This window comes from Pyrus communis, chromosome 3, assembly GCF_963583255.1.
Source record: "Pyrus communis chromosome 3, drPyrComm1.1, whole genome shotgun sequence".
Taxonomy (NCBI): domain Eukaryota; kingdom Viridiplantae; phylum Streptophyta; class Magnoliopsida; order Rosales; family Rosaceae; genus Pyrus; species Pyrus communis.
Genome location: NC_084805.1, coordinates 8,005,599 through 8,019,729, shown reverse-complemented (window position 1 = coordinate 8,019,729; position 14,131 = coordinate 8,005,599). Strand labels below are relative to the sequence as shown.

The 14,131-nt window shown below is 35.6% G+C and overlaps 1 protein-coding gene across 2 annotated transcripts; it reads left to right on the top strand.

Annotated features, from left to right (window-relative positions):
- Window positions 1-7,094: 7,094 nt before the first annotated feature.
- On the top strand, window positions 7,095-12,370 carry LOC137728912 (uncharacterized). 2 transcript variants are annotated; one of them, XM_068467713.1, is made up of 9 exons: window positions 7,095-7,249; window positions 7,327-7,401; window positions 8,938-9,158; window positions 9,260-9,425; window positions 9,508-9,566; window positions 9,972-10,090; window positions 10,817-11,057; window positions 11,254-11,377; window positions 12,063-12,370. In XM_068467713.1, the coding sequence occupies exons 3-9, from the start codon at window positions 9,099-9,101 to the stop codon at window positions 12,137-12,139; spliced, it is 846 nt and encodes a 281-aa protein (XP_068323814.1). In that variant the 5' UTR covers window positions 7,095-7,249; window positions 7,327-7,401; window positions 8,938-9,098; the 3' UTR covers window positions 12,140-12,370. The 2 variants fall into 2 exon arrangements, with proteins under 2 accessions (XP_068323814.1, XP_068323813.1); XM_068467712.1 differs by having other exon boundaries at window positions 8,917-9,158.
- Window positions 12,371-14,131: the final 1,761 nt, after the last annotated feature.

Sequence of the window (14,131 nt, the reverse complement as noted above, 5' to 3'; positions counted from 1 at the left end):
GCTAATTCTGAGTAAAAAAATGATTAATGAGTTACTTTTACTTGATCCTGCCTTGCACAAGATTAGTCTCTCTTCACCAACATGTTAACAAAAATCGCATTTTTTAAATTCCATGTTTACGAGGTGATGGTTAAATGTCTTTGACTATTTAAAAACCATGTGATTCCATAACAGAATGCAAGTTTCGCATGCCAAGCTACTGTCGTTGGATTCGATTTCATTAGGGGTTGGTGGTACAAGTCGTGTCCGTCCTGCCATAAAGCTATCAAGAAAATGTCTGGATTGTTTAACTGCAACAAGCATGGTTTCTTAAACAAATTACCCGAACCATGGTAATTTTCTTTTGCACCTATTTTACATCTGACTGTTTTGAATTTACTCTAATACACATATGGATGGGAGTCTGTCTGGTTGATAGAAGTTTTTGAACACTCATGGATTTTTATTGGAAGTTATTTTTGTAAAGAAAGTGTATATGTATTTGGAGTTCCAATTGTCATCGAACCATCATCACTGCATGCGAAATTAATACAAAACTTGCTAAGGGGCATCACCGTTTTGCTGCATTTGTTATTTTGTCAGAGAAATGGATTATATGTAATGCGAATCCACTAGTTTATAGTATTAATTTATGTTCTAGGAAGTTAATTCCTAATGTTAAAGAACTCTCCACAGTCACTTTCGTAACAGAGCCACACTTCTTTTAGTCAAGTTATCATTCTAAAGGTAGTGGTTACACTAATTGATGACAAACTTTTGACTTATACATGTGATTTGCAAGCATGTAACATTGTTGCATGATCAAGTTAAATTTGAAAGTTAGCTCCAGTAGAAATCGCCTAAAGGGTCAAGAGGTCTGGATAAAAGACGTTGATTATGAAAAAGTGATTTATTAATGTAGTGCACTTTTTTGTAAACAGGGGGAGGAAAGTGTACATCATGTATGTGTTTCACTGTTGTCACTCCTTACATTTATGGTTGAAACTATTTAAATAAGTCGTTGTGTGTTGGGTTATCCAAAGTGGTGCATTGAGTTGTTAAGTATTTAGTTCAAGGCTTTCCAAAGGGGTATTTGGTGTTTGCAAAGTCATTTTGATGGAGTTTAATGTGAGTGCCTTTGATGATTATAAAGGGGTTGGACCAGAAGATATGTGAGGTATGCATTTTGGTTGTTGCTTGCTGTAGATTTTAGGGGATTCCTTATTCAAGTATTTACACATGTTTATTAGTTTGGGATTAAACTTGCGGTGCACACCTTTGGAGCCTCATATTGGTTGTTAGAGTTTGGTAATCTAATTAATCTGTGTGTCTTTCTATCAATATTATTCACGCATGACCTGCATTACATTGGTTTTACTGCATTTTCTGGATTGCTCACAAAATTGGTATTAGTAGTAATGGTTGCCTAACATAAACATATCCAACCCTTGCATAGGTTCAAAATCGATCTTATTATGGAAGATAGCACAAATTAGCACAACTTCCTCATGATAGGAAGGCACGCTGAAAATATACTTTGTATTTCTTGCCACACTTTGGTGATAGAGGATGGATATGAGGATCTTTTCATTGGTATCGCCAACTTTGAAAAATTTGGTCGGCGAGACGAAAAGATTTAAGCTGTCTTTTGGGAATCAAAATAGTGACTTTGGGAAGACAGACTTCATCATTCATGGACTACTTAAAGAACAGTTGCCCTCGAACCAATTGCCTCAGTCAAACCATAAACGCTTGTTGCATAGGAGTATATTTAGGCGACTTAGTTAGCTTGTTTTCATACATTTATGTTGTTAGTTCATAGTTATTTTAGTAGTTTAAGCTATTTTCGTGTGTTTTTAGGTTCACATGGCTAAGGAAGCAAAAATGTGCATTTTGGAGCAAAATTGGAATTGGAATGGATAGCATATGCTTGGAGCAAAAAGAATGGACGAAATTGAAGACCTAGGTGTTAGGATTCCTAATCACAAGAGGATTCCTAATCAAAAGAGGAATCCTAGTCAAATAAGGTTTCCTACTTGAAGTAGGAAAGTTAAGCCAAGGTTTCCTATTTTGGTTTAACCTTTCCTAATCCTTAAAGACCTCATGTTTCAGCAACATTGAAGATTTCTATGCATTCTAGGACACAAACCAAGCATTCCTTACAACTTAACATTCCTTACCGTGCAACCCATTGACTTTCCCTTCCTTGCTGTGCAAGGGAGGTCCTTGTTTCCTATTCTATGTCATAAAACCACATTCCTTTTCACCCCAATCTCACCCACACCTCACATACCTTTTCTATCCCAAATCTTTGCCTAAATCCATTCCGTTAAATCACATTCTTTTTCATATAATTTCTGCCGCAAGTTACTTCCCTTTTCCCTTTTGATTTCTGATTTCATATCTCTTTTTTCTTATGGATTTGGGGTTAAATCCTTTCCTAAACTATGTAATAAACTTAAGGATTCTTTCTCTCAAATAAATACCAAAGCCGCACCCCTCACACACAATCTGCCATCATTCACAGAAATAAACCCTTTTGCCGCAACCTTCAAACCATCTTTCCACCATTCTCCTACTTCCATACCTTCACCCAAACATCCATACACCATCCCTAACCTTTGCCGCACCCCCTACCAACCTAAATTCATTCACAACCCATAAATTCATCCTAAATCACCCTAGACCTCTTGTGCAGCAACTTTGCAAGGAAGAAGAGAAGAAGAAGAAGCCTTGGACATTTGTGCATTCAAGTTGGAGTGTTGGAACGTTTTTAGGTGTAATCTATCTTTTGTTTTCAATGTTTAATTCAATTTTCCTTTGTTTTGTTGTGAACATGAGGCTAAACTCATTTTAGCTAGGGGAGGCTTTGAAACCATGATTATATTTATGATATGAATTGATTAAGTCCAGTTGTGATTTCATAAATTGTGAATGCAATTTACTTAACCGTTTGATGGATAACTTATTCTTGTATGTTGATTAGGGAGGCCTACTTAATTTGCATGCTTGAATTTGGTGCTAGAATATAAGGGAGTTTCACATAATCGTCACAAACTTATATTCACAAGTAGTTAAGGTTGTTTTCACAATCATGTTAAGTAAATTCCTAGCATGAGTATCATGATGTCATAGTTACGAGTGCTTTGTCAATACTTATGATTTTCATTGAACGTAATGATCTTTGATTGTATCTCTATTATGATGTCATGTAGGGAACTTTTGAAGAATGCTTTGGGTTGTCGTATGATGTCATCCAATCCAATAACTTAAGGAAAATCTGAGGGTTAATTAGTGATGTCACAGTTAATTTGGGGTGTTGAAGTTCATGGTTTATCGAAAAAGCAACTGGAAATCAATTTGTGTTTGAATATGTCATGTGTGGAAAAGTATTCCCTGGCTATCTAATCATCCATTGGTTTTCCCAAATTCGTCCAAATCTCTTTTAAGTCTTTTAATTACTTGTTTTTCTCTTAAATTCGTCCAAAACCAAATCCCCTTTACTTACTTATTTCAAATCTGTCCTAAAGTGTGTTTTTGAGTCTTTTGAGTAAAAACCAATTCTATTTTCGTCCAAATTAAGTCCTAGAGTTCAAATTGAGTCTTTTTTATTGTTTTGAGTCTTTTAAGTTTGTTTTAAGTCATATAAGTTTAGTTAAGAGTCTTTAAGTTTGTTTAAGTGTTTTTAAGCATATTTTTGTATCCTCGGCCTAGAACGATACCTACTTATATCTATACTACAATTGTCAAAAAGAGGGTTTAATTTGAGTGCTATTATTTATCACATCAACCGTAGGAAAACAAATTATGAATGAAGCGACCCCCGCCCCATTGATGCCTTCTCGGTGACTAGATCAACAACCCCATTCAGTTGCACCTGCCAAGACTTCGAAGAGAACGTTGTTCTTTATCAAGCCGACAAATCTGACAAGTAAAGTTTTCCTCTCGATTAATGTTCTCATGTGTAAATCTTAATAAATGTGCTTGCTTATCTTGGGTATACATATATGTTTTGCTGCTTAAGAAAAACTGTTGGCCAATCTTTTTGCACCACTCTTTCACACTCTTTTCCATGGCTATCACGTTTCTCTATGACCTTATATATTGTACCTTCATTCACAACAAAAAACCTCGCAACGAGCAAATAGAGACAACCAATTTTGCTAGAATTGCTAGAGAATTCCACAATTTGGTTGTCCCTAAGATTAAGCCCGCCAACAAAGAGTCGATAACCGCACTCATAACAAAGTCTCAAGCCAAAAAAACCAAAGATAGGTAAATTACAATTTGATTTTCGCACGCACACCTACATAATATATGTCGTATCGGTGTTTGTTAAACTATGATTTATGTTTTTCGCTATAGTACGGAAGATGTTCGCTCATAGAAAAAATGAATGACCACAGTCTCCGTGATCAACTGCTACAAAGGCGTTCTTCATGTTTTTGGCTTTGAACATATGTGCTTGAAAACTTACTTGGTGAAATGACAACACAACAATTTTTATGTTTTTTGTTATCTGCTAAAACTAGTGCTTGGCCTACAGGACATATATTTTGACACCTTAAGTGTAGGGGAAAAATATGTGTGGACTGCATCTTACTTTTGTTTCTTTTGTTTCTTATGGAAATAGGCGTCCTGCATATTTTTTGCTTTGAACATTAGTGCTTAAAAGCTTAGCTGTTGAAACAAGATCAAAACACTTATTATGTTTTTTTGGTTTAATTGTTAAAACATGTGGCTGGCCTGCAAGACATATATTTTGCCATCTTAACTTCAAGGACAATATATGTGTAAAATGCATGTTGATTGTGTTCCTCACGGAAACAGAGCATTTTTTTGCAACCACATCTTTTGTAATCAACTCGATTGAATGTATATAAAAGTCAAGCTAGTTTTCTTACCAACACCATTCACTCATCTATCCCTTTGTTCATTCATGATTATGTTGAATTTTTTTCAAGTTAAATGTGTCTTATTCAGGTAGTTAAGGCTGATACATTCAAGTCCCACAGCATCGCACGCCCAATTTACTAGTTTAATCTATACTAAAACTCAAAACACTATGAAATACTGTTCATAAGCACAATGTGCTTCCTGTTTTACCCTTACTAAGTTTGCATTATTACATTGTTGACACAAACAAAAATGCCCTACACTCATCTCTTTCCTCCTGATTTCTTCCTGCCTGGTCATCGTCTTCTTTTCCAATTAAAAATCTTGTGCGTCTCCGCCTCACCAAGCAGCCTCTTTGCTCCAAATCTTTCAAATTGAAATTCCTCTCTGATAGGATTTTTACCACCTGCAAAAGTAGGAATAAAAACACTTAAAAAATACTTGCAAGAGTACAAGGTAATTGTAGTATAACAACTCAAGTAAGGTCGTTTCCACATGAATTGATTGAATAATTTCTATTTAAACTAATTCTTAATTAACTATTTAAAACAAAGTTTCAAAAATGTTGATTTTATGACCTAGAATATTAAAACGAATTTTAAATTAAAACAATTAAAGAAACCAATTTGAAAGGGAACAATCTAAGAAAATAATGATAAAAGGACACTAGGGTTCCGCCATCACCTTAACAATCTTATGTAGTTTTACCAATTACTTATGAATTACACATGCAACTTTGAAAGCTAGGTTTTCCTTATGCAAATTCTACTTGTGGCATTCAAGTTATAACGTATATTAAACATGCAATCCATCTATAACATTCATATCAAATATAAACATGCATGACTCATTACGTTTTGTGAAAACCCTTTAAAAAATCATGCAACCCCTAAGACGTGGCATTCGTCCTAGGTGAACTTACAACTATCAATCACAAGAAGTAATACACAATCCTCCAGTGACATTCCGACCGAATTGTATCCGATTACTTATCTAAACATCTTAGTGGTAGCTAAGCGTTAAGATATAAAGACAGTTTAAATACAGTGATTAATAATTCAAAATATGCATACATAACATCATAAGCAATTAAATAAAGACTACATATTCAAGTTAAGACTCAAGACATCGCCCTAGCAAATGGAAATTTGTTACGACCAACCATAAAACAAAATATTATTAAGAACATGGATAAAAAACATCTTGTAAATAAACTTGAATCATCAAAGGCTCTCTAAGCCGGATTCTCCAAAGTAGTTCGTGCGTGCCTAATGGCTAAAAAGCCTTATTTATACTACTACAAGATAAAATCTTACATAGAAAAGGTCTTCTAAAAACTAGGAAACATAATAGAATAAGAGAATAAGATAACTAGGAAATAAAAGGTTTCCTATTTGAACTGAAATTCGGACTTCTCAGAAAATCAGACTTTTGACTGACCAAATCAACTCCGATTTGGTCTCAAAATGTCTCTTTTTAAAGCTTGAGATGTCCCTAACAAATCCTCAGCAGGAATCTTCCCCAAAATATGCCATCTTGACTTTCAAAATACCTAAATCGTCCAGAAAGGTCAATTTGGGAAAGCTGCGCGCTGGACCTTCTTTTCATTGCCACGGTAAAATCGTTTGGTAACAATTATTACTTTATTGATAACAACAATTAACTTTACTTAGAACAAAAATTTTTAAAAATTACTTAGACGAAAAGTAAGTTTTCCAATCTCACTCCCCACAAATCATGTTGGTGTGAATGTGCAAATTTTCAAAGTGTAACTCATGAATTAGTGTCTAAGCAACGATAAATAGAAAAGACTCCACTATAGGATTAACCTTCACTATGTCGTCAATTTGTTCAAATGTTTAAAATAAGCTATAAATATTAACTTATAAAGAATGAATTTTTTTTTAATTGACTCAAAAATTAAAAAGCTAAAACTTCTTATTTTCCACCACCAAACTTAAATCACACATTGTCATCATGGTGGGAAAATGAAACAAACATAATACAAAAAAAAAAAAAAAGAAAAAGGTGGGAATGGACACACTGGGTTGGACGACAGGACCTGGAGCTGGGGAAAGGCTCTAAACAAAACAGAAAAATAAGGCAGAAATCTGCCGGGCGCTGGGATCGAAGTCGTGACGTGGGGGCAGGAATAGGAATGCAGAAGGCCTCTGCCCACTCACGTGCGAGCACGCTCGAGCCCAACAGCAAGAAGGCTCTCACCTTTTCTCTCAAACCTAAAATCAAAACCGAAACACCCAGCCCTCGTCATTTCTACTCCTCGCGGTGGTTTCTCAGCCGAAACCCAGAAGCACCCCCTAAACGCCCTTGCAAACGGAGTTGCTGGCATACTGAAAATTTGGGAGTCCAAAAGGTAAACCCTCATCCGCATTTCTTTGATGTTGATCTGCACCGCTCAGTTGGAGAGACAAATAACTCATCTGTGCGCAGGAAAACTCGAGTGACAGAGAACTGAAGCATCGATTTGAGGTTCTGATCTCCACGATTTTCAGATCCAAAAGGAAGGTAAATAGCCGACAACCCCCAAACTTGTATGTAAAACAATTATTTTATTAAAATGTGAGAGAGAATGAGTGAAAGAGGGTCCAGCGGTATAGAGGTCAGAATTCAGACTCCAGTTCGCATTCCTTTTAAATTTCTGCACTTTAATGTTCATCTTGAATGCAAAGCTGTGATGAATGGATAGTTGAATGCGTTCTGAGGTGAGTGGATGAATGCTGCAGAATGCATGATTCAGCCGATTCCCGTATTTGATTCAAATTCAACCTGCATAAAATCACAAAATTAAAATTGCACTAGAATAAATTCCAAATAAAATACTTATTAACTAAAAAAAATTCTGTTTTTGTGTTTTTCAATTTTCTGAATTTTTTTTTAATCTTTTACAAAAATAATATAAGGAAGAAAATAAAATAAACGCAAATCAGAAGAAAAGAGTTTGAAAAATTGGGTTGGCATACATTTCACATGTCTCAGTTCTCAGTTCTTAGTTCTTAGACTCATAATGTTATAGCATACATACTATTCTTTTCTTCTTCTTTGTCTAAGAATTTCACATCAACAGCATCTCCCTATAACCAGCCTAACCTAGGAGCTTGGTTTTGATTCAAACTTTCCGATGGTAATTGGACGATTCCTCCAATGCCCACCATCAAGTTAGTCTAATACGATTCCTACCTTATTGACCTATTGCATCTCAAAATCTGCTTTAAATTTGTGATTTAATATAACTGGCCTTTAGATTTCATGATTTTGTCTTATCCAATTTAACAAATAGATTCTTTATAATCTGAATTTAGAAAATTATTGTCATTCAAATTTGTTTTACATCTGATTCAGTTGGATTTAGGGGTGGTGTTTTAGTGTTTCCTGGCCTGAGTTGTATATAACGAAAAAAGAGTGATTTTTTGTGTCCTAAAGAGTACATCATGGTCATAGACACGAGTTTGATATTATCAAGTAAGATGCCGAGTCTTCTTGCATTCATATAATTACATTTGTGGGCTGCTTTTCTGGGTTTTTGTTGATTTGTTTGCTATCTTTTATATGCAAGAAGAGATGATGACACTGCCACGAACATTACACTGGGGCCAATCTAACCATTTATTTTGAGCACATCACATCAGCAAAAAAATAAAACATATGACAGTGGGGTTTTTCCAAGTCAATTTTTGTTGGCATGTTGTTGTTCATGTATGTGTTGATTTGGTAAATGCAAGTGCTTTTGGCATTTTATGACAAAGAAGAAGAAGAAGAATAGTATGTATGCTATAACATTATGAGTCTGAGAACTGAGACATGTGAATTTTATGGAGGTAAGCAATAGTTATGTGAAACGTGTGAATTGTATTGAGGTAAGCAACAATTATGTGATTGTTTTTTTTGCTAAGAAGATTGTGTAACTTTTTGATATATTGTTCGTTACGAAGAAAGTGTAATATATGATCTCTAACTATTTGACTTTGTTCCAAATATTTAAAAATATTTAAAATTCATTTTGAGGGGGTTCTCATTTTCCAGGTGAAATCTGAATCCGATCAGGTCTGTCAGAAAATCATCCCGTATGCAACGGAGTGGATGCAAGTTTCTTGAATGCGCCTTTGATTGAGGCCCACTATCCTTGTTTGAACAACTTCACATTCACAGTGATTGACTCACCAATCATAAATTTCAGCTCAGCCGTTGCCTTCTTTTTCACGACAATGGAATTCGTTGCTGAACATGGCAAACACGCCCACGGTGGCTCTTCCACTCTGATCCTGGTCAGTTCAATTTTCTAGGTCATTGGTTACTCATTTCTTTTGCCTATTTGGTTGCTGAGAAAATTTCAGCTCATTAATTTAACTAAATCCTGGGTTTACAGCCAGCTTTGTCAATTGGAAATGTGGGGCAGCTTGCGGTGGACCTTCTAGTTGCATCAATGAAAGCAGAGAGAGTTGGGTATTTGGACACTCCATTTGTGCTTCCTTGTGTCGGCAATGATGCCTATGGGCCTGTTCCTAATGGGGAGCTTGCTCTCCCTTTCGAAGGTTCTAACTCCCTTGCTTCTCTTTTAGCTTGTTTAGCTTGTTAGTTCAATTTTTTTTATTGAATTTTCAATTGGGTACGCAGCTTATGATTCATCTTCCAATGCAATGTCTCTAATCCAACAAAGGTCCCCTGTTGTAAAGGTAAGCTGCACATTTGGGATTCCCATTTGATAGTAAATTGGAAAAAAGACCCCGAAAACAATAAGTTTCATAGAAAAATACTTCAAGAGATCAATTGGAGATAAAATCGTCATGTATCCACTTGTCATCATCTAATATATTTCTAGTTATGAAGAGGGAAATGATAACCACACACCAAACAACATACAGGATTAAACTTGTAGTTGTGTGGGTGTCATTTTCGTTGTGAAATTCCTTTGGTGTCACTATAAAGTTTTGAGTTTGAAGGGGTTTTCTCGCAGTGTAATCTTATCAAGGAATTGCATGTGAGATGCCCCTACTTTGAGTTGTTTCTGTCGTTTCAATTTTTTTGTTGTAGTGCTCTACTGTGGAATTGAAGGTTTTAAATTGGTAAATTCTAAACAGGGAAGGATGATTGAATTTGCTAAATGTGTGGCTGATTATGTTGCTGCTAGTGGAAAGAAGAATGTTGTTGTGCTCTCGAGCTTGGATTTTGGGAGGTGGCAGAGAGTTGATATGTCAAGGTATAAAGAGGATGGTTCTTGTTTATGTTGGCTGTTTTGAAATTTTGAAGTTCTTTTTAATGGGCATGAGATAGTTGTTAAGTCAGCTCACAGCCCAGACAACTAAGCATTTAACGTGCTTGGTTTAATAAATTCCTTAATATTTGTAATGCATCAACTAGGGAAGAGAATATATAGAAATGTAACTGATTAGATGAGTTGTTAGTTATTACGCGGATATATTTCAATTCTCAACCCAATAAGCTCGGGAGTTGATTTAGGTGGTAGTTACATATTTGATGTTCCAAAGGAAGAGAATGATAAATACTGATATATTATTAAGACTATTTAGTTACAAACATTTTTGAGCTCGTTTTGAACTAAAACTACTTTGTTCTTTCTCTCACTTTCTCACCCACTCCCGTTTTCATGTTATGTAATGTTTACTAAATAGGGTTTGATTAATGATACTGGAGAAATTATTCTTCAGTTAAAGTTTATTTCAAAATAAAATTCCTAGATAATGTTACTTTTAAGAGTTGTACCAAGAACTTGGAACTGATCTGGAAACAAAACATTTCCACCTTTAAACATGCATATATAGTCTTAAAAGATAATAACTTGTTTTTGAACTCTGTCGTTTGGATAATGATTCGGTTGGGAACTTGGGATCAGGAAGCTTGGTGGCCTGTAGTTTCTGTTATGTGCTTCTTTGAAATGACGATTTATCTTTTCATGACATACCAGTGGTTTGCCGATGCATTACCTGTCTAGCACCAATTCAGATGGAACAGATGATTATTGTGAACAGCTTGGGTGGAAAAGTCTGCAGGAATATAACCCCACTCAGAAGGCCTGGAAGTATCTCAATACATTAGCTGAGGGCAATGCTGTGCCGGAGGACATCTTGCCCTTTGAAGGCGAACTAGAAGAAGAAGAATATTACTACCCGAGCTTGCCATTCGCGGCACTTTTTTCTTGTCTCAAGGTATTCTCTGGGAAGCATACCTAATAGCAAAATGTGAAAGTGGCCAATTGTTTCCAAACACAGGGAATCCCCTATGTTATGGAATAATTGTGTCCATGCCTACTGATTGCCATCAATTCTTGTTGAATTGCTCACCCACACGTGGGAATCTTTAATCGTAAGACTCCTTGTTTTATTTTTACTTTTTCTGAATCAGGCCAAAGGATTGAAGGTTACCTGCTTATTATGCTACTGCTCAGAAGGAGACAACATACCTGATGCTTTCCATTTGGCCGAGGCAGCATGCAAACTTCTGCAATTAAATCCCAGTAATTTCCATGGTTAGTTTCTTTTCTTTGAATAGCTATATTATTTCGCTGATTAAAGGCTTTTGTTTGAGATGAAGTTTTGTCATGTCCATATTCTTTCATTTTCTAAAGCCCTATTGTTTGTTTTGCTTGGTACTCTTTAAAGTCAAATGTAAGAACATTGTGTCTTAAGTCCTGATACGTTCTCATCATTCTTCAAAGGAAATATAGCAATGTTTTTTAGTCTGTTTTTCTATGCCCTTTGCACAAATTGTGTGGTCGAGAATACCTTAGGCATAGATATTCGTAGTATGTGCACGTCGACGTCCAGGAAGCCAATCATGATTTGTTTTCCTTAACGTCTTATCTTGTTGTTTCTTCCGATGGTTAGATTAGGTTATGGGTTATCTTGTTGTTGAAGAACGGTTAGCGCATGATTTCAGTCCCAGTTCCCCTGCAATTGGGTAATATACTCTATCCCACATCAGATATAGGACAGGGAAATGTAGAGGAAAATGGATCGGGTGGATGGGGCGAGGATGGGATAACCATATTCCCAATAGGGCTGGGAAGCGAAATGCATGATCCTGATTTGCTATGTGTCGATCCCTTATAATTATGATTATTTTTTCCATTGTATCTCTTTTTCTCCCTTAAACCTGATTTGGTTAATGCATTCATGTTAGAGGTATACTCATCTTTATTGATGATTGCGCAGGCAATAATGATAAATGGGTTATTCCATGTTCTTGGAAGACTCTGTATGGACCACCGGCCGATATGTCCCTGTTTTAGGTAGTTTCCTCTGACCTGGGCATCTACAACACTGCAACGATGGGGTACCGCCTTGTTTCGGCTCCCTTTTTCTGAGGCTCTTTTAAAAGTTTTGTTGGTAAAGAAAAGGATATGGGTAAGCTGCCATTTCCCCCTGAATTATCACTTCATTGTCAATTACCCCTCGAACTATTTTTTCAGTCTGTAATTCTTATCTGAAATGATTTATAAGTTTGATATTCTTATTTTGCATGTATAAGTTAAAACTTCAAGTGCGGATAGAAGATAAATTTCTTACGATGTTAAACTTCTTTAAGTGCACATAAAATTGCAAATCAATTTTTAATAGCATGATTCTTAAGCCAAATTCCTAACGAAAACACTTTTAACACTCAACAATGGGATATTGACTGGAGTAGGCTTCTTAGGCATCGACTGGATTTTTGCCTTGGGTTCATAAATTAATTGAAATTAAAAAAAAAAAAAAAAAAAAAAAGCTTCGATTCTTATCTTAGCTGAAGGATTCAAACCTTTAAAAGTACTATTATTCTCAGCAGTATTAAATACATGTACGTATAATGTATCACATAGTTCGATCCTTATCTTAGTTGGATACACAATCAGAACGAGTCAAATGGAATGATGTATGGTGCAGCTATCGCAACCATACATAATATATCACATAGTTCCATTCGCATAGGTGGGAGCACCGATTTTCAATTGGCAATTTGGCATTATATACGTCCATTAAGTTTTTGTTAATCTTTATTCACATCACATGAACCTTCTAAAATTATACTTGACAACTCGACTACTAGGAATTCGCTTGATTGTCAAATCACGATTAACATCCACCTTTTTTTAATTAGGCTTAATTTCTTAGGAATTGGCTCGTTTGCCGCAATAATGTATCAATATGGTCAAATTTTCTTTATTTAAATTAAAATCGAGCTGATCGTGCTTGATACAGGTAGTGTAATACAAATCTTTTTAATAGTATAAAGCTTATATCCAACCAAAAAAACTTTAATGAAAATGGTTTGAGATAAGTTTTTTTTAACCACAAACCATTATATAACTTTATTTAAAGAAAAAGACTTAAATTTTAATAAAAAAAGACTTAATTTTTAATGAAAATTACGAAAGTTTAATATAATAAAAAATAAAATAGAAAAAAATAAAAAATAAAAAGCCAACGTGCAGGACCCGCGTGTTAGTCACACCACACACTATTTCTGAAACTGAATGGTACTACACTATTTTTGAAGTTGAACAACACTACATTGTTTCTGAAACTTAATACTATTTTTGAAATTGAACACAGATCTATGTGCACTGACTATACCTAAAACCGAACATGGGTTGGCGTATAATGGAATTATCTTCAAACTGTCAAGCATTGCACCAATTAATCGCAAGAATGATCTTCAAACTCATGATTTTTATTTATTTATTTATTTTTTTAAGTTCGAAGTTAACATTTCATTACCACAACAAAAAAACATTTACAAACTGGGATCCAATTACAAATAAAACCCAATACTAACATTTGAATCCCACAACAGGCCCAACCAAACGGATGATCCAGAGCAAAACAAAACAAAAGCCGAAAACCCTAAGTACACAACCGCCATCAACACCGTTGACCATGAACCACCGCCTCTTGCAGGCACCGGAATCCACCCAAAAGAAGCCTCCAAATCAAAAATCAAGAAGGTTCCACCTGCCTCCATCATGCCATAACACTCAAATCCGCATCCATCCAAAGAGTGAAACTTGCAGGAAAAACCTCCCACAAGTAATCGTGCCAAGGAAGGCACACAGATGGAAGGTGGTGGTGTGACCACCCGAGTAAGAGCTCTACACACCTTCCAAGATAGCCGTGAAACGCGGTTAGAGAAAATGGTTGCAATCTGAGAAGTAGTAGGATTGAGAGGTAGGCCCAGCCCCAGGCTTGTGCGGTTAAGGTTTTTGTACACGACCTCATAAGAAAGAATGAAAAAAGAAGATCAT

Coding starts and splice junctions, on each gene's coding strand:
- LOC137728912 (XM_068467713.1), top strand. CDS start 9,099: ATGGAATTCGTTGCTGAACATGGCAAACACGCCCACGGTGGCTCTTCC. Junction 9,567..9,971: donor AAAGGTCCCCTGTTGTAAAG/GTAAGCTGCACA, acceptor AATTCTAAACAG/GGAAGGATGATTGAATTTGC. Junction 10,091..10,816: donor CAGAGAGTTGATATGTCAAG/GTATAAAGAGGA, acceptor ATGACATACCAG/TGGTTTGCCGATGCATTACC.